Source organism: Pygocentrus nattereri, chromosome 15, assembly GCF_015220715.1.
Source record: "Pygocentrus nattereri isolate fPygNat1 chromosome 15, fPygNat1.pri, whole genome shotgun sequence".
NCBI lineage: Eukaryota > Metazoa > Chordata > Actinopteri > Characiformes > Serrasalmidae > Pygocentrus > Pygocentrus nattereri.
This window is the reverse complement of record NC_051225.1, coordinates 34,124,657-34,146,300: the sequence shown is the minus strand read 5'-3', so window position 1 is coordinate 34,146,300 and position 21,644 is coordinate 34,124,657. Positions and strand designations below refer to the sequence as shown.

At 38.9% G+C, this 21,644-nt stretch overlaps 1 protein-coding gene across 2 annotated transcripts in view; it reads left to right on the top strand.

Annotated features, from left to right (window-relative positions):
* Positions 1-21,644, top strand: part of ntrk3b (neurotrophic tyrosine kinase, receptor, type 3b) — a 140,187-nt gene that overhangs the window by 80,655 nt on the left and 37,888 nt on the right. Inside the window, exons 8-11 of one of the 2 annotated variants that reach the window (XM_017699523.2) lie at positions 48-353; positions 605-619; positions 2,244-2,293; positions 2,532-2,634. In XM_017699523.2, coding sequence (XP_017555012.1) covers positions 48-353; positions 605-619; positions 2,244-2,293; positions 2,532-2,634 — 474 coding nt within the window. The remainder of the gene's footprint in view (positions 1-47; positions 354-604; positions 620-2,243; positions 2,294-2,531; positions 2,635-21,644) is intronic. The other variant, XM_017699525.2, reaches the window with a different exon arrangement.

The following is a 21,644-nucleotide window of genomic DNA, read 5'->3' as shown; positions in this document are numbered from 1 at the left end:
CATTACTGAAACAAGTCTTGACCGTCCACTCTTTTCTTGTCTGCCAGTTCCTCCAGTGATCTTGAAGTTGGAGGAGCCTGAGCGTAGACACCACACCTGCATTGAGTTCACTGTGCGGGGCTTTCCACACCCCACACTGCGCTGGCTCTACAAAGGACAGGAAATCCAGAGTCCATACATCCGCACTGAAATGGACAACTACCAGGACTACCTGGAAGGCTGCCTGACCTTCGAGAATCCTACACACTATGATAATGGAAACTACACACTGGTGGCCACTAACCCCCTCGGCTCAGTCTCCAAAACCGTCTTTGGACATTTCCTGGAGGCACCACCATTTCTGGATGAGGAGGGTAAGAGCTTTTATTTTGGATATAAATTTAATTTTAAATTAAAATTTCAGTGATTAGTTGTTCAGAGCCATGTGAAAAATTAAACCTATTGCTTTATGTTGTCAGTTTTTTCCAAAATATGAACAGAATGTATTGCAATAAATTGTATATTTACTTAAGGATCATTTTTAGTTGTCCTAACAGAAATAGTGTTTTAAATAGAAATAGAAATCTAACAAGCTTTTTGTTCCCCTTTTTTCTGCCATTAAAAGGAATTCTGGAATACGGTGAGTGTTTCTTTGACACTAAGCTGAGATATATGTACTATATTTTTTCACATTCATAAGAGCTGAAGTCAATTTTTCAAAAATCAGAGGCCACCCTTCAATTATTTCTAGCTGTTAAGTACAAGTTAATCATTTTTAGGAGATAATTCTGAAGAGATTAGCTTTAAGGTAATCCACTTGTTTAAGGAAAGAGTAGTCCAAAGGTTGAACAAATGATTAAAAGATACAAAGAATGGGACTCCTAACAACTGTACAAGACCTTGTAGACCACAAATAATGTCCCATCATATAAACAGCACTTACAGCTTTCATCTTTGAGAGAGAAGAGAAAATCAGGCTGCTTCAGGTCTGAAACAATCCACAGGTGTTTCTGTCCATCCTTCCACTGTGAGAAGACACCTCAGCGCTGTGGGTCTGAAAGGATGTGTAGCTGCCAAGAAGAACCTCAACAAAAAAGACGAAATCAAGAACGACAGTGGATTGACCAACCCTGTGTCCAGACCTCATTGTTATTGAATGTATTTAGGATTACTTGGATTGTGAGACGCGGAAGATGCAACCAACTGAGCTGTGGAAAAATATCCCTACAGATTGCTTTTAAAACCTGAAAATAAAGGAATAAAATTTGTCAAAATAAAATTTTTTGAGCTGTTTAACTGGCACTGATAAATAAATAATTTGTACTAAAAGGAAATTAAGTAAATGAAGGGTTTTTGCCTTTTGCACAGTGCTGTAAGTGATAAAGACACTGAATGAAACTAAACACAATGTGTTACTGTAGCTGCCTTTTAGATTTTAAATCAAGGTGGGGTTTTTTTTACAGTCTAGTTTGGCCTTATGCCAAGGTTTTTCAGAATATGACAAATGCTGTCATGTGTTGTCAGAAAAGTAGCAAGTGAGCTAAACCAGTGAGAAGTGGTGATCATTATCTTCGTGAACCAAGAGTGGAATAAGAGCAGCTCCATTTTCAGTCTACTTACACAGAGGACACAGATATGCCTTAAAACTCCCCAAGTGTCCATAGACATTAAGCTCACAAGTTGTTTCTTTTTTTTAAGCCAGAAATAAAGCATTTCATAAGAACGTCCTGCCATTAGTCAAGCACACAATATAATGAGAGTGGAGAGTGAAATGGAATGGATAGTTCAGTCAGAATGAGACCGTGGAGGCAGGCTTTGACCACAACTGTCATCTCCCTGGTGGAGTACAGAGAGAATCTGAGGAGAAGTGGAAGATCTAAGTCTAATTGTTATTGAGCCCAGAGGAGGGTGGTCTGTGCTTCTGCTGATGGCTGCAGTGATACAGCTTTAGCCCATAGTAGAGATTCCATTGTGGGTCAATTAATTGGCTGGAAATTACTCTTTGATCTCAAGCGCCAAGTCGTCAGACTACACGCTGTATTTCTCTTGAGCCGAGAACGAGGCTGGGTTCCGGCTGCTGATTGTGTTGTGCGCTTGATACTTTGTACTAAACCAGGTCATTTTATTCGTTCCAGCAGCCACCAGTGAGTTCAGATAAAGTACATACAAACACTGTGTATACATTTTCCTTGATGCTTAATGTTTGAATGCCTTTTCAAACAAAGACAGAAATTCCAAATAAAAAACTCTCTTCTTTCGTACAGACCCTACACCTGGTAATGATGCAAACAGACCAGAGGAGGACTCTTTTGGGGTAAGACAGCCATTTCCTGCATGTGGATTATATCTAGTCATGGGCCAAATTGCAATGCCAGTGATGATTCACCTTTTTAGTCCAGATTTAGGCTTCTTGGTCTGCAAAACTGTCCCCCACACGTGTTACAGTCCAGTGTTCTGAAGTGCTGTCATCACCTTTCCTATGCTTTCACACCTCTTCACCTTGCTAACGCCTCCTCTTTTTAATAACTGCTTCATTCTCTCTGTTCCTGTAGATGTCTATAGCTGTGGGATTGGCCGGATTTGGCTGTGTGTTCCTCATCGTCATGTTTGTACTAATCAACAAGTATGGCAGGCGTAACAAATTTGGAATGAAAGGTAAGAAGAAAATGCTGAAACTAAGGCCGCTTGCACATCTACCTTGTTTGGTGAAGACCAATCAAACTTCTTTAGTTCAGTCCGTTTTGACAAATGTGAACACTCCATTCCTTCTTCGGTCTGCTGAACTGTGGTCTGGCAAAAATGATTCGCTTCTATGCAAACTCAGAATTGGTTTGCTGCTTTTTTATCAAGTACTGCAATGCTTTTGTGCAACATAGTGAACGTGATAATACGTTTTACCAGAAATGTGCAGTCATGTGCAAATTTTTGGGCGCTCCTAGTCAAATTACTTGTTTTTTTTTGTTTTGTACGTGAGAATAAGTTAGCACACTTCTACACATTTTAATACAAAATTAATATTTATTTAATGAAATTATCATATTGGAAAAAAGTAAAACTTGTGGCCAGTGTAAAAGTTATTGCACACATTCTATTTTTTCCAATATGTTAACCTTAAATGGACAGAAATTATACACTAAAATTTGCTGAAAAATGCCATATTTAAGTACAGTGAAACATTTAATTTAACAAGGGGTGTTCAAATGTTTGCATATGACAAGAGATAGATCTGGATTTTACATTGTGATAGGCCAGTGAAAGTCCTAATTAAAAACAGATTGTTTAATGGAGGCAAATGTAAAAGTAACAGCACATGTAGCAACATACAAGGAACACCTATGTGTAGAATTTGGTGTATTTCAACCACTGCAGTGTGAAACCAACCCAACCAAGATATAATGTTATAAAAACCCAAACTCTGGTGTGGATTTCAGTAAACAAACTGGACCAATTTAGGTCCCTAGAAACTGGTCATATTTATCCCTGTTGGACCAGCGCTTTTGGTACAGTATTTTCACTATTGTAAAGTCCAGTGGGCAGAGCTAATTAATTGGTGCTGTCACTTAAAGGCCTCCACCAAAACAACAACAACATTTGGGGCTTTCCTCTGTGGTTTAATAATCATGACGACCTGTTTTGGTTTATTTTTTTGCTCCCAGCACTAAAAAAAAAAAGCCTCAGAGGGTCTACAGGGCACTAGAGGATATTCACCACTTTTAATTTAAAAAAAAAGGTCAGAAATGGAGATTGGAGGGTCTCTCATTCTCCAGCAGTGTTAAGGGTGTTCATTGTAGGATGATAAATGTGGATTTTGCTGTGTGATAATTGGACTGGGTTTAGTTGCTGTATTTTATCTGCAGCATGGCACATCACTGAGTCTGGTGGGTTTTTGCTTTGGTGGGTTGGTTTGAGAATCAGCATAATGCATCTCCATGCTTAAGTCTCTGGGGGAGGTAGTTGGCAGTGCTGCCTCCGTGCCCATCTTCCTTCAGTTTACCTTAGAGCTTGTGGTAATATTGCAGTTTACACCCAGGTGGAAGCAGTTGTTTGCTGAGCGGCTTCTGGACTCAGGAGGTTTTACTCATAGACGTGTAGAGTTATTACTGTTGGTTTGCTATACTATCGAAATGTAATTACTAGGGTTGTCAGAAGATTAGAGTAATTAATTGCAGTTAATTGTGTTTGTCTTATTTGCTCAAATATGAAAATTCATTAAAAAAAATCTATTTAAAAAGCAGAGCAATTTGTTACAGCTGTAATATCGAACAAAATAAGCTTCATTGTGTGCAATATATTTAATAATATGAATTTCACATCATTCAAAAAATATAAATTCTGTAATTTCCACAAAGAGTGAATGCAGCTTCCAGTCATCACTGACATCCTATGAGAGCAATGTATATCATGTAGATCAATGTCATGCATATCATATCCACAGTCAGTGGTTCCAATTCCTCTGTGATTGTAGCCTCTTGTTCTCGTTCATACAGCTTGTGGATTCTTGTTACAGTGGAGGCTCTCGAGGAACTGGAGCTTCACTTCACTGTTGTTGTTAGTTTGCTGCTCACTGATTTCGCTTAATATTACTTCAAAAGCAATTTGAAAGCTGTATTTGAATAGAGGGCTACAAACTTGGATTCTCGCGTAGGAACTTACAGCACATACAGTGCAGCTGGGCTTTTGTCTGCACTGATATGAATGGTTTAAAGGGTCACACTTGGAAAACGCATTGAAAATGTAAGAAAATTTGGTGACATTAATTGATGCTAATACATTATTATATGTATGTTACATTTTACATTATGCAATAACAGCTCTAGTCATTAAAGCTACATGACTAATTACAAAGTTGGTTGTATAGTTGGCATGCAGTTTACAGTATGTACTGGCAAATTCAAGTCTGTGCTAAGATATTTCCATCTGTTTTGTGGTCAGTGATGAAAAATTGCCAAAAATGTCATGAAATCTTAATTAATTATCGTTTCTACTTACAAATGCACATGTGGTATTGATAAAAAAATGTAATCACACTTTAAACACAATTTCTCTGTGTCTTGAGTGAATTACAAATGAGAAATAATAAATATGAAATTACTCCTTGCTTTTACACCATGCCGGTGGTAACGATGACTTCTGAGGTTAAGAGAAAATTATTCAGACAGGGAAGAGAAGATAAGACTAATTCTGGTTTGAAGTCTGTTCAAGAGAATATTTCTATCTTATGTAAACTAGCACTAGAAGTTGTTTACTGCTATCTTTCCCTGGATTTTGTACAGAAAAAAAGGCGGTTTGTGTCTCATTATGGTGTTGCCTTTATTTGGTCTCACCGTTGATGATATCAGAGCTGTTTATTAAACTGATGAAAGAAAAAAGGCAGGAAAATATAAAAGAAAACTTGAGCAAAGTGGCAGTTGTTGTCTGTGCTTATCTTTCGAAAGCACACATCCATCTTGTGCCTTTATCTCTTTAAAGATGGTATTAAATTAAATTCCGTACCCCCTTCCCCCACCACCCCTTTCAGTGCATCGTCAGATACCTTTGTTTCACTTGTGATACATTCCTGTTCAGGCTGCAGAATATGAGCTCCATTTGCTTCGAGGGGAGTGCCTCATTGTACTGTATTTTGCGATAGACGACAAGTTTGAAGAGCCATAAAAGAATCGACATTCAGACGGTGACGTCAATATAAGGCTTCTTTCAGCATCCCCACACTGCCGTAATAGGCCACTTGTCCTGTTTTTCTCTTCAGATCAGCTGGAGGTCTCAGGCAGCCATTACCTGAGGCTGCCTGAGGCCGAGCTATATTGGATTTATGCCTTGCTCAATCGCTCTGGGGCCTTTTTTTTGGCAGTTGGAGTTTGATCACAGCCTTTTCTTGGGCATCCAACAAAATCACAGTTTGTACACAGGTTGTATGACAGTTTTTTTCCCTGTTAGGACCACTGGATTGTGATTAAATCACTGCAGGATGGTGTGCAGAACTACCTGCGATTGATTTTCCTGCCATTCGGACCTGGCTGCTGTTTAGCTTCTGCTGTTGCTAATGCTCCTGCGAAGAGGGTTTGATTTATTTCAGGCCCTAGGGGTTTTCGGTTATAATAGCAGGTTTGAGGTGAGTGTCATAAGCAGTAGGGATGAGAGAGAGGGAGCGAGAGGGGGAAAGGTGGGCAAGCAAGACAATCAACCTCTGATCAATAACTGTCTGCCCATTTGGATCATCCTTAGAAACCGATATACAGTAAAATTGGTTGGTTGAGAAGTTTTCACACCGTTTGATGAGATGACATTTAATATTGCCTTTGCTGGATAAGTTCAAAAATCCTCAATCGCTGCAGCAGAAGGCGTTCTCTTTAGCTTTTTATCTATATCCATTCATCTTGAACTATTTCCAGGATATTGGAAAATGCTGATGCTATATCCAGAATATTACAAAACGTCAACACTGTATCCAGATTGTTGCAAAGTGTTGGCGAGAGATCTAGAATGCTGTGAAATGTTGATGCTACATCCAAAAAGTTGTTAATTGTAGCTACTGTGTTGATAATATTGCAAAATTTTGACGTTGTGTTATACTTGTATAATGTTGTAATATATTGTTGCTTCATTCTGTAATTTTTAGAGGATTTTTCTTTTTTTATTTTTCATGGGCAATAGCCATGCTTCAGGAGAATCGATGAGCATCCTGTTAAAAAAGTCCAAAGAGAACATAAAGTAAAAAAATAAACTCAAACAAGACACAGTCTAATTAACTTAATGCACATCCCCTTCAGTACATTACACTGGTTTCCTCCCAAAGGGGACGTCTTGGTGGAGCAGTTTCCTTATAATTCATTCTACGTTATCTGGGAAGGATATTAAGGACTTCTTTTTTCCTCAAGTATCCTCAGGCTACATCTTCCTCATAGGTCTGGTGTTGTGCCATTGTTTTGATTGAATTACAGTCCGATCCTTTTGTCCTGCTTCTGCACTTTAATTGAATTTCGTCGCTTGATCAGTGCTTGATTTTGTAACAGTGATCGCAGAGAGACAGTTGGTGCCCTTTTATATCTACCAGGTTCAAACCAAGAGTAATATCTCAAACTGTCTCAGGGAGCAGAGTTTGCTTAATAACACCAGAAGCAGAAATAATCCAGTGGTGACTCATGGCCAGCGCATCAGGAGCTGTGACAGGATTTTTTCCCGACTTTGGGTGGACGTTGCCCTTTATGTTAATGTAAGTGGGTGAGAGACACCCCGAGGTTGGTTGTTCTGACCCGACACAGCCATTATTTTCTGACAAGCCTGTTTTTATCTTTATTTTTTTTCTTCGTTAGGATGGTCAAGTATGAACAGTGTTGTGACATGAAATTACATGCTTTATCTTGCAGTGCTGATAGAGGGAACTTGGACTGTAGCGCAGGAAAGGAGCCTGGAACTAACTCGTTTGACTGCCCACGCTTGTTCAAACAGTGCCTCTCCTTGGCAAAATCTTGTAACGTGATCCGTGCCATAAAGAACATCCGGCCAAACTTTCCTCATCCTCTCCATGTGTGTTTTGCCTGTTGGCCCCACCTGCCTGTCAGCATTTTATCAGCACTGTCATAAGTGGTTAACCTACCCCACACTGTGTTACAGCAAATAAGCCAAGGGCTGTTTTGCACACACCAGTTAACCAAAGCATTTCATGGCTGACTGACTGGTTTAGCTTCAGCTGGTGATACAGTACACAACACTGCGCACAATAGCTGCTCACTCACAGAGACAAATGATGGTGAGCTTTTGAAGCTAACGTGACATGTAGTTTCATCAACAGATGGGCAGGCACAAAGAAACAGAAATAAACTGACTGCTGGCGGGATAAAGAAACAATTTTGCATTCACTGTGTCAGTGTCACCAAAAGGACCGTATAAACGCTGTTTTCGCCTTGGCGGAAGTCTGAGGACCATTTTTCAATTTTGAAAAGATAAGTGCCTCACTTTGCTGTCAATGGATTTCTCGTAGATTTTTTTCCACCTTGAATTTTGATCTTTTTTTCTCACCATTTGGTGAATGAGAAGTCAGAGTAATGTCCTGCTCAGGAAGAAAACGGCTCTGCTCTAAACCACTCGAGCTTCCAGGGGTACAGGATCAAATGTTTAGAGAAAGGCTGCTGGTTGCTTTAGCCTAACTTGCATGAAATAGTTAAGACACCCACATTTCCAGTAACTGACCATGTCAATAGATTTTTACTCACACAAGACATATGATGCCAGTTATGGCTTCATTTTGACATAACAGGAGAAAAATGTTATAAATGCTAGTGGTGAACTCAAGTGCCATATTATTTATGTTTACAAGTTGCAGCGTATCACAAGGTAAACTTAAAGAATGAAACTAACCTGCTGCAGCTTTTCTGAGATGTGTAGTTTAGTCACAAGTTCTCCTAACTTGCATTTAGAACTGCACCTCAGTTAGGTAAACAGTACCCTTTACACTCCTGTTGATTAGCCAGTTAAACAGTTGTGCTACTCTGGAGTTGTGAAACTACTGTAAGAAAAACTGAAAACATCAAAGTTTAAACAGTGATAACTTTTTGTTCTCTAAATGTGTTTCAGCACAGCTGTCATCTTAACTAAGCATGAGGAAACCTGTCATTCATTCTTTGATTTCCAAGTGGTGGAACTCTTTAACTGCTCAGTCATCAGGAGATGATGAGTTTGAATCCTGTCAGTGCTACAGTCCTCCATTATCAGGAGTCTGGGAGGAGGAAGCACTGGGGGAAGCCCAAGCCTGTGGCAGGGGCTTAGCAACAACCAAATTTGGGGCGACTAAAAATCTAACAATCCTATTTAATTAGATTTAGTGCAGTGTAGTTTGTAAAGTATTGATATATTGTTGTTTTTTTAGTATTTTATATGTGGGACTACATGTGCCAAGCTGTAAATCTTATAAAAACAAATCTTGAAATGAAATATCATGATGTATATTGTGTACTGTAAAAAAAGTCTTAAAGTATTGTCATATATTATTTTTGCCATATCGCCCACCCCTAAAACAATGTCTAGAAAAAATGATAATGCAGTTTGAGTTGGCAGTTTACGCTGTTTACAAAACAACTACACCTCCTAATCACTGCATTGAGACCTTCCCCTAACTGCGACTGATCCTATTCATCACTTCATTCATTCTGAGCTCCTCCCACTGACTGCGATTGGTCCATATTTGGACTTATATTTGGACTTATATTTACAGCATGGTAAACAACAGTGTGTTCAGCAATAGATCCATTTCAGTAAGTTCTTTCATCATTTGCAGTATACTGCCGGCTTTGGCAGTTATGAGAACGATTGAACATTTGGCAGCTCATCCTGTCACAGCTTTGCATACATTAGCTAGCTAACTATGGACAGCTGGTTAGCTTAAAATACAAATAATTTCTAAACATAGTTTTTAAGTGGAAAAAAAATGCAATCCACTCATCCTGGAAATGTGTTCACACACAGCTCGTCTGGTGAAATAGAATATTAAAATGACGTGAAAATTAAACTTGTAGAATGATGCTACAGCCTGAAGAGCATCAACATTTTTTTTAAAAATATCACTTCTTTTTAAATATTGCTTATTTCTAACAGAAGCTCACAATTTTTGGGCAGCTTAAACAAAGTGCCATGTGTATACTTTCCCATGGTGATGATTCATCACAGTTTTGTCCAGCATTTTATTGTTACAGCTCTCCACATTTTAAGGCTACAATTTAAGCCGATTAAACGATTATTAGTTGAATTAGTATTAATTCATAAGAATAACTGACTGTCAAAATATTTCATTTTTGCAGCCCTAGAAAGCTCTGATCTTCATATGATGTTATGCCAGTTTGCGAATGCAGACCACGCCTTGGTAAGTGAGATAATGAGAGGAGGGGAATTTTGGGCTGGAGTTCAGTACGGCTTCTGTGGGTCACGAGAAGGCCCCCCCCCCCCCTTTTTAGAGATCAAGTGCAGGCATGGACAAGGTGGAGGAGAAGGGGAGGAGGAGAGGTGCGAAATTTCATCACGAGTAGGAGGAGTGAATGACTAGTATTTATATGAAGCTGGAATTGGAATGGAGGAGTTTAGGCATGGTCTTTCCTCAAACTTCAGTTATGTCATAACTCCATTTAGTGTCCCATATACATCATACATAAAATAAGATTTTTTTTCAGTCTGAAATCTAAGCAAACCACTTTGGTCCAAACCAAGGCAACCAAACTAAAATATAAGCACAACCTTAGTTACGCTCAAAATCTCCGCGCATCTACCTGCCTTAAAGTTTTAAGTTGACTTGAGTTAACTCAGGTCAACTTTTTTTATTAAATTTATTAAATTTTTTGGCTTTGGTTCATCACACTGGATGTGTTGTTCATGTGTTAAATTTGCCCGTTGCTCATGACCATCTCAATGTAAACAGCTGACACATTTGATGACGTGTCTGTTTTACACAGACCGCAAGTCAGTTCATTCAGTCTACTCATTAATGTTGAAAGGAATGTAGTCGAGGTCTGCCTCCAAATAAAATGTGAACCAGTGGTGGTTAAGCATGTCTGCTTTTCACTGAGACTGTTAGTAGTCTTTACTTCTTTTGTAGCCAAGACAAACGCTTCACTAAACATATGCAGGGTCTCTTAATGATGCTTCACTTTTTTCAGTGCTGATCATCTGAAGGATGCTGTGCAGCTGACCCTCATTACGTGCGGATGGGGGATGCTGGGAAACGGCCTCTGCAAGGGTGTCAAGGCCGTCCTCTCCCTCTTAAATGCGTGTGAAATGGAGATGGAGGTGTGTGTCATGCAGAGATGAGGGGGTCATTACTGGCCGCTCAAAGAAAGCACACTAAATCAATTTAATGACTGTAAAACGGGCCGATCTCTGCTGCCACAACACCATTAAACATGATTTAAAACAGCATAATCTGCACATGCTTTGATAATGATAGGGGTGATGATATGCAGATTCCTTAACACCACCTTTTGAGGATTTACGCCCCTCTGACAAATGCCAAGAATGTTCGTCAGGAAATTAAGATTTTCACACCCTTCGCACAAAAATATACTCTACCCCCTTTTGCGAAGTTCTCAGGAAATGTTACAGAACACTCACTTAAATCGCTAATTTGTGCATACCCTGCGGTTAAGATTCGCAGCCCTAGCACGTTTGTTTTATTTTTGTGTTTGTTGCTTGGGTAAGTGGCTGAGGGAGAGAGGAGAGCTCGCCCATGGGAGATTTGATGAGAGATGAACAAACATGCTAGCAGACAGCACGAAAAACAAGGCCACACAGTGTGATAGATGTGAAGCCCCGCTTTTCCACACACTTTCATAGCAGCTGTGATGCTTTTCTATATCCAGATAGCCTAGATATTGACTGCACATTTGCAGTCTATATCAGTGTTAGGTAAACCTGTAATTATTGATGCCGAAACGGGTTTTTGAAATACTGTAGCTATAGATGGTGCCAGCAGGAACCTGCCTCTCTGCTTCTGGTGTTTTGCTGTGTTTTGCATATTGAGCAGGATGTCATGCTTTCAGGTGAAATCAAACCTGTAGGGGCTAAGTCCCTGTTTAGTCTGTTTTTTCAGTCAAAAGTTTCAGCCACTTTCATTTCAAAAAGTGAAAGGCCAGTTTTTTACCATTTTCACCCAAAAATTGTTGGTGGCTAAAATGTTGTTGCATGTTGTATCATTCTATAAGAGTAATTGTGAAATTGGCCTTTGCAATATCTGTATCCCAGAATATGCAGGCCAATCTTTAGTCATGTCACATTATTGACTCACTAAAATATTTGAATATATTGCACTGAATATTACAGTCATAATATGTAACCAAATAGCCACAATCTTCCTAAAGAAGCCACACATTGCGTGATTTGTTAACACTCTGAAAACCCTACTGTGCCGCAGACAGCAAAAGAAATTAGAAAAGGTAAAATGCTACAAAGCACAAAAAGGTTCATTATTTTTGATTTGGTCATCAGCTGGTTGTCCTTAACTCGTTCGACTCTCTGTTAGACTCTGTTAGAATCACATTGGCCTGACATTGTTGACCATTGTTGCTTTTTTTCTTAGATTAAGTAGTTTTTTTTTTCCCCAAAGTTTTGGCACAGTGTGAAAATCTTTTATCACACTATCACACTTTAGCTGAGGAGCATAAACAACACCAAGACAAAGTAATAGATCAGCTGTGTATGTGTCTCCAGCTCAGAGTCTTCTAAAGTGTGCCACCCCTACCTGCACAATACATTTAAAAAAAAAAAAAAAAAAAAAAAAACAGGGAGGAGGGAGTGGTGTTGCATGCGCTAGCTTTAGCGGAACTGTCATCTATAATAGGCAATTTCTGTGATCGTCATGGTGTGTTGTCACGGTTGTCACAGGAGATGTGGATGCGCTTGGTGAGAGTGCTAGAGGGAGTGAGAAATTCTTTTATTTCCACGCTACATCAGGACTCTCTCACTCACTCCTGGCCGCCATTCACGGACTGGCCACTTGATTTAATGGAACCACTGCAAGCCCTGTTTATCAGTGCTCTGGCACAGTTGATGAAAATCAGAGATATGCATTTTACAGCTTTTTTGTAGCACATTTTTTTGGACGCTAAATAGCTTCTTTCTTTAAATCACAAACGTGTTCAGAGTAAAGGATCTTAAATTAATGTCTTAAACTTGAAGAACCCACATTATGGAAAACTGAATTTCTTTACTTTTTAAAAAAATAAATACTAGTAGTAGGTAGACATTGTTTTTAATGTATAGTTCACTCCGCAGTCCAGATGGAAACTAAGCTCAACAGCCTGCTGTGAATTCATTGTAGTTGTGACATCACAGAAAACAACAATTGAACGTTCATCTACATATTGAGGCTAGAGCAGTTTAGCCACACCCATTCACGCTGAAATTTTAAGGTGTGTTTTAGCCTGGACGGCTTTTTGATTGAGGCAGAAAATGCAGAGCTCATTTACACATATCAGTTTTATTTCTCTGTCATTCTGAAGCTGGCTTTACATTTGAAACTCAGCCGCAACTCTGGAAGAAGTTTCATGAAACAGCCAATCAAAATGTGTCACATGATAACATCAAACGATATCATTTCAAACAATTGATTTAAATGGGTCAGTGGAGAAGAAGATGAAACAGAAAATGGTTTGGCACTTGAAAATGAGATCTTGATTGACTTTACATAAGGTTCGTGTTTCATTTTGTCAGTTTCCTGAACCATGCCAACAAATGTGAACTTCTCCAAACTAGTGTTTCTTTAAACAGCTGGTTTAACTAAGCAGCTAACGCTAACATCTGTTTAAACGGCTGCTTGTGCCACCAGTTACTCTTTTCTGCTAGTCCACTGTAATTCTGATTTGCGTAGTCAGATTCATTTCCTCCTCTCTTGATGCCTCTAATTTTACACAGAGCTCAGATTCCTTGGGGATCCTAACAATGAAAATTACAGAAGAGGAGAGCAGAGATGCGCTTCACAATGAACGTGCTGGAGGAGAGAGACGTCAAGTACTGTAAAGGCTACTTGAACATTAATTTTCATTGGCTTAATATAAACAGAATAGTTTAAAAACTAAAAATAGAAAAGAAGCACAGATATATACAATATATATATATTGATAGCCTATAGAAAGAGCAGCAGTAACAACTGGGAAAATACGAAAAATAATGTGAAAATAATCTATGACTCTCTTTTATTACATAAATCCTCATGAAATACAGGAAAAATGTAGGGTACAGGCCCTTTAACATTTCATTTGAACTGGTGCGCCATAGGGAGACTTCACTTAATGACTTATAGAATATCAAGCTGAAGGTTTTAACAGGGGCAGTGTAATTTCTATGCATGTTCTTTGCTTCCATGTCACAGCTCTGATAGTGCAGTCTTGGTCCCTGCTCTGCTATTTTGCTCCACTGGGAATGAATTGGACATTTTTGCTCACTTAGCATGATAATTAGCAACAATGGTAAAAGTAATTAACCAACTCAAGCAACCTTGCCAATGATGCCAATTAGTTTAAGACGCTAATATGACTGGGAAATGTGGAGAGGTCAATTGAGACGTCAGTCAAAACTGGCAGACCAGTGTGGCTGGGTTCATGCGAAATGCCTCAATGTCTTAAATTAGAGAACATGTCAAATAACTGCCCAGGCGAGAAATGCTTCAGAGATTTTCTAAGATGCCTGTTTAGATTTTCATTGCTGATAAATTTAGCGAATATCAGCCTACACAGCCAAAATCCCCAGTGCTCCATTCTCAGCAGTCATTTGCTTTACTTAAATGAGCACTATAGGTGTTAGGCTAATCCAGTCTTGAGGATTTTTGCTGTGTATTTTTCTTCTCCCAATTTCAGGTGCCAAGGTTGTGTTGTATTAATATTATATTGACTTTTATTCTTCAGGAGAAGCTCAAGTGGCCCAGTAATACTGTACGTCTGCAAACATAAATTACAAACCTGCCATGTTCTGAGCGCAGGCAGCGATCCTGGGGGAGAACACACCACGCTGGCGTATGGGCGGATGCAAATCAGTGGTGTTATTTAACAGGAAAACGCTGTAGTGTTTGTTGAGGAGCGTTTTGTGGTAGATGTGCTTTCAGCATTGCGAATGGTCTCTGAAAATAGTATATAATCGTTTTAATCCCAGATGTGGGAGGGAGTCTCGCTTCTTTTTTAATATCACACTTTACCCTGAAAAAAGACACTAGAGGAAAAAAAAAAACGCTGGTGCACATTGAGCATGTGTGTGAGGGCTGGAAGCACCCCTCTCCCCCCTAAGGGATCAAACAAAAAGGATCGTACCGATTGCTAGTCACCCGTTCTTTTTATTTTCTCTTTCTTTATTGGCCCCTCTCCTCTTCAGTCATATCAGCATAAACAGGAGGGAATAGTTTAACGTTCGCCACTTTTCATGTCTAAGCACTTTCATTTGCCTCCTTTTGATCTATGTGTTTGAATAATAATGCGCATCACATAATAAAGTAAAGCCTGAGATGTGGAAAACAGGGCCCCAGACCGCAAACGGGGTCATCGCCTTCAGAATTGACAAAAAATTCATTAGGGCCTTTTAGGAGCTAAGACGCATCCTACTAGGGGGAGGCACCTCCACCCCCACCACCCTCGGCCCCGTTATAAGGATACTGTAAAGTGAGAGCAAAAAATGTAAGATATTTTGGGAAATTGGATATTGTTAAAAAGGGACAAGATATTCTTTTGGTGGCTGTCACTGATGACCGCATGTATAGCTTGTAGGGGTGGGAATCTTTAGGCACCTCACGATTCAGAGGGCTGCGATGCGATTATAAAACGATTATCAATGCATCTTTTTTTCTATACAGGATTTCTATTTTCTTACTGTGTGAGGACTCGGTAGTTTTAAAGCAAATTGTATTTGTAAAATACATAATGCATTTACTTCCAATATCTTTTATTAATAAATCAAATGGAAGTGATCTAGAAGGCTCTTGTTCACTGCTCTTGTTTGAGACGCTGCTGCCACTCATCTGCGATAAAATGCGCTGTTAGCGTGTCATAAGATCCAGTAGTAATCAAGATTAAGATTAAGAGACCCTTATTAGTCCCACAACAGGGAAATTTCACCTCCGCATTTAACCCATCCGTGAAGTGAAACACCACATACACACTAGTGAGCACACACACACTAGGGGGCAGTGAGCACACTTGCCCGGAGCGGTGGGCAGCCCAATCCGCAGGGCCCAGGGAGCAATCGGGGGTTAGGTGTCTTGCTCAAGGACACCTCAGTCATGTGCTGCCGGCTCTGCGGATCGAACCGACGACCTTTTAGTCACGAGGCTGGATCCCTAACCTCCAGCCCATGACTGCCCCAAATGGATGTAATGTAATGGATGTCCATGCAGGACGTTACAGCCGTCCTGCCCATTTAATTCAGTGATATTATAGCTTCGATTTTGGTCTCGTTGTAGAGAGTCAGGGGTCACTGTGTCTTAAATATTGAGACTGGACACTGAATCTCAGCTCTAACGTGTGCAACATAGCGCAAAAGCCCTGTTACTTAACGGCTGAGAAGACTGCAGGTCACATAGCAACGAAGTCTTGCCTGGCTAGTAGCTAGGAAAAGGCAAAGAGATTTAAGACGAATGTTTGGAGACGAATGGACTTATTCGCATTTATACGCAGTGCAGTGGTTTCCTGGTACATTAAATCTGCAACAAAACACTGTCAAACACTAAAAAGTTGCGAAGATGAAGTCGCTTCTCTTGTGAATTTCCCCGTTCAACCATAAATACTGCCGCATTTACATTTAGTGCCAGAATTTAAGATGGAATGGAAAAATTCGAACAAGAATCTGGAGAATGAGAAGCGACTTCAGCCTCGTAACACAGTCGAACGATGAGAGACATTTAACAATAAGCTGTTGTGCTTCTGAGGAAGAGTGTTCTGGCGGAGATGGGAGGAAAGCCGCTATAGCTGAGCTAAATCTTAAATCAGTGCAAAGTAAGTCTGTGTTTTCATTTGTATTTTTTAGTCTATACTAGTACATCAGCACACACTGAGACATACTGGGCATTAACTGCTGTGGCTCCCAAGGTGGTTTGACTTTTGTTGAAAGGACAAAATGTCTCTTCTTAACATTTGGGTTGTGACTTCTGATCTAACTTGGCTTTTAATGCACAGCGTGCCGGTCGGATTTCTCACTCATCTAGTTGTGTTTTTGTTATGTGCCGCCAGAGACTGTCCAGGCGCTGCACTCACCCACTTCCAAGTTACGCTTTTTCCGTTCCATCAACATTACGGTATAAATTTAATATTTAGAAAATTGATTTTTGACATTTATGGATTGATTCAGAATCTTTCACATCCGCATTGCAAGATTGTAATGTATTCTATTTTTCTATAGGCATTAACATGAAGTACCCCAATCTTCTCACCTCTTCAGTTCAGTAAATTGTATGCACTACTATGAAGTGCACATTAACCGTCTACTTGGAGATCCTGAAGTTCCTGTTTGTAGCTTTGTTATGTTTTCATTGTTGGCTAATTTGACTATATGTTATAGCAATTGTGATGTTATGTCACATCTCTTTTTAAGGATATATCGTGGGTGTAATCACTACTTCTAGAAAACTGAACAACTGCTTGGATCTTAAAGACTGATGTAGACCAATCAAGGAGCTTGTAAACTTCTTTATTGTTTTTCTTTACTAGTTTTCTTTATTAGTAACAATAGTACATTTTTTATAATTTTTTTTTTCAATAGCCCTTTGAAAAACTAGATACTCCTGTTTTGCATTTGGTTTGATGCAGACCTAAGCTTAGCTTAGACCCGCCCTTAGCTCACAAAGAGCTCAATAAGATCTGTTGGAAAAAGCTAGATATGCGTAGTCTGTACTGTATTTTCTATTATTGCAACTTTTATGACATTTAGAGACATTTAAGAGCCGCTTGTGAAACGTGTTTTATATAAATCATGCACCGTTTCTAGGAAATCCATTAATATTGTTCTATAATTGCTCCAATTGTTTATTAAATAAATCAATGGTAGACAACAAATCAAATACCATTTTCTTTCCTTACAGCAGTGATCATCCTTGCTTATTTTAAAAATATTCAAAGACATGTCTGACATAAACCTGCAGCCTTTTATTTTCACACAGCGTTATACCTTTCTTGCTTCCTTATAATTTGGTAGTGGATCTGAAATCTCTCGGTTGGAAACATCAGCAGTCTGGACTGAAGGCACTGTGGTAAGAGACTCCTCTGAGCATAAGATGAAGTTATTTGTCTTGATTTGGGCATCACAAAATAGACCGTAACAGCAAAGAAAAAGCAGCCCAGAACAGACTGTAGGGGAAACAGCATAGTGTTCAATGCAGTACAGCCTTATGCAAAATAAGATGCTGAAAAGGATGATGGTCAGGGTTTATTGAAAATCCAAACGAGAACTGTTTGCTTTCTCTCAAATGCCGATAAGCCTCAGGCAATGTTCTGTAGCCCCCTCATTGAATATTTATATTTCATCTGAACGAGTGTAAGGTGTGAATATTTTGTGTGCAGGACGCGGTGGGAGTGATTCAGACATATACGACAGTCCTGATTTAAATGCCATGCTGTACCTCAGAGGTCCGTCACTGTTGATTATCAGGGAGTGAGTTCTGAATGTTCATCATAAAGTGCTGAAGTTAACGTTTGTATATTTGCTTGGATACTGCCTTGACTTACGATGTCACATCCGTTGGTCAGGCACATTGCAGCCAGTACATAATCTGGAGACTGGAGCATTTTTTCATACAGCTTTATACGGTCTCTCACTGGTTTGAAAGAATTGTAAAATTATGAAAATATAATACTTTACGACTTAACAGTTTACTTAAACCCTGCTACAGAACACTGACACAAGCATACCATAAACATGCCAGGGCAGATGGCATATGCTGTCTTATGATGTCATGACAGATTTTGTTCAGTAATATAAACAATATCATATTAACATTACTGGATAATTGTAATGACAGATGCTATTATGTTTGATGTGATCACTTTTGCCTGAATGTACTCTAGTTAGCAGTCGTCACATCAAACATTATAATGTCTAACCTGATAAGAAATGGTAACATGACACTGTTATATTATTATGCACTCATGACAGCATATGACATCTGCCATGACATGTTTATGGCATCATTATGTCAGTTTTATAGTATAAAGAAAGTGTTGCCCTTTATTGTTTGCCACAGCTACTGATATCTGAATATCAAAGCGCCTCTGCTATAATGAGAAGAATAGATGCAAAGCATCTCATGAGTTGAGGAAGGTGTCATGGGGTGAGGATGTAGAAGTTATTATTATTATTTTTTTATCATGCGGCAGCTTTAACATGGGAAATGCAAAGTAAAAATGGGAAATTAAAGGGTGTTAGTCAGTAAGGAGGAGGGGTTTCAGGCATGTCCCTCCCCCCAAACTTCATATTTTTAGATACTGTCCAGGCTTGTTCCTCAAGTATGACTGGAACCAGTACAGTTCTAAAATGTAAATGGCACAGTGAAGCAAATTGGTTGCTTTTAACATTAACTCTGGAAAAGCCTTGACTGACATCAGTAACACCCACCACTTTAAATTTTCTGCATAATTCAACCCGTTGACATTTAAAGAATGTCATTCAGAGTATGCCGTTTGATGTGCAATTTACCGATTTCTTTAAAATGGTGGTTTGTATATATATATAGCCGTTTCATTTACTATTCAAAAAAAACAAGTGGACCTACTCACATCTTGGCAGTGTTTATATGGAATGTTAGTCATTGTAAAATAGTGGAAAATCTGAAAAATATGTTTGTGGGGAATTTTCTGCCCTACAACACTGCATGTTTTACGCTAAAACCTTCTCAAATTTATATTATTTTATTTTATGCAGGCATTAAACGTAGACGTCAGCTTTCTATCAGTGCCACTGTGAACAATTATGACTTAGTGAGTTTCTCTAGAACTCAGCATTTTAAATGACTGTTATAGATTATAATGACTGAGTTTTGCAGAAATTTTAAAGTCGTTTAAAGGTACGGATGATCCCACTGGCTGGATTTGTGGCTAAATGTTCCCTAATATTGCAGTAAAGCAATGTGTTGTTTATGCTACACATACAAAACTGTGAGGTCATTTACCCAGGATTCCCTGTGCATCATATCCATATTATGCTGGAGTAAAAAGTGCATCATTAAGGGAAATGTCTTGAATGTGGCAGTGAGTGCTGAAGTATTGAAGAGAACTGATGGTGCTGCTCTCCTGATAAAGGCTCTTCTCTTGTTCTTGCCACATTGGTGTGGAAATGGCATTTAACACTGCTAAAACTGTTTTTTAGCTTAGAGCACATTTAGAGATACAGTTAGGGATTTGTCAACAGTAAAATACAGCTCAGTTTCCTAAGGTAATTCTGGGTCAGCTATGGACAAAACCACAAGCTGTTTTTGATGGGCTCCCTGTTTCTATTCTAGAGAAAAGAGAGCTGTTTAACCCTTTCTTCTCTATATATGGATATTATCCAAAATTAGATAGGTAGGAAATTGCTAGAATGCTGGATTTGCTGTTGTCATGTCATAGAAAACCACATTTTCATTGCTTTTTTTAATTAAAGGAATTTAAATTAATACTTAAGTTTCAAAACATACCATTTACTGCCCAGTCCATACAGTACATATGTGGAAATTCTGCCTGTTTTGAATTCTTTATTTTTGGGATGTCATGGGACCCAACACATTTACATATATCCACCTACTCAGCACACAGCGGTTTTCCCTGAGCCGTTCATACTGAAGTTCTAAGCAGTGTTATGATTTTCTACTCTGATTGCTTTTTGAATACAGAACAGCCAATAAGCACAGAACTAATTTACATTATTTGTTTAAATCTAAGGGATAAAGAGAGGATGGAAATGGTCATGTACAAATGGACCATTTTGGTACATAAAACCACACTCTTAAAAAAGTTCAGGGGCTCTTTAGTATATAAAATGGTTGTCTATAGTATACAACTATGAAGACTTAAAGAACCATTTGCAGGCTTAAATGGTTATTTGCATGGTGAATGATTCTGCAGATAGAGAATATTCTATGTAGAACCATATTAAATGGTTCTATATAGCAGCAAAAAGAATTCTTCTATTGTTAGAATGTCAAGCTTGTGACAATAGAAGAACCTTTTTTGGTGTTATATATGAACCCTATATAACACATTCATATAACATCAATCTAAAGAACCCTATCACAATGCAAAGAACTTTTAATGCATATAAATGGTTCTTTGACAGGTCATGTCCTAGAACCATTGTCTTTACTAAAGAACCCTTGAAGAATTACCTTTTTTAAGAGTGCACACAAACTGTATAAGTGGAACTAAAAGTAAAAAAGAAAAGAAAAGACAAATGTAGGATATTTAACTTTTAAAAGACTGCAATTGATGGAAGTATAGTGAATATATGCATCTAAAACGTCCTCTGATTTTTGATCACCATACACCAGCAGGTGGGGAATAAGAATATTGGCCAGTGATATCATGTTTTACTTTGCCCTCGTCCTGCTTCAACCTATCATTGAGAGAAAATGCTCAGATAGCTCAGATACATCACAGTATGGAAGGAAAATACATTACAATTACCCATTCACAACGATTTTAAACTCAACCTGTGACTGGAAACCCAATTTGTGGTACCAAAAATGGTAAGGAATATCAATACTTTTCAAAGGAAAGAACCGAAACAGGAAATTCTGCTGTTGTGACAACACAGGTATGCTACAGATGCGGCAGAATGGGATTTGACTGAAAAACACTGATGTTTGCACACGGACTTATTAGTGCTGCATCTGTGTTCTCCGTGTTCAGCTTTGATGCAGATGTTTGGTGATGCCTGATGTGAAGGATGTGTGCTAATTACATTGTCTGGGCTTTGCCCAGCATTGAGTAGTAAAGCTGGAGCTAATGTTAATGGAAACATGGTTCAAGCTTATTAAGAACACAGTAGCTCTGTACTCCTCTACTTGATTACAGCCTTGATGTCATAAACAAATGGCCTTGTATGTATGTGCGCTTCCCAAGGTCTCAGGGTAACCCTACTTACGGACTCACCTTGTTCTAGCTACAAAAACCCTTTCTACAGTTACATCCTCTGGGGTAGAATATGCTGAGACAATACATTCCACAGCCACCTGCGCCGCCACT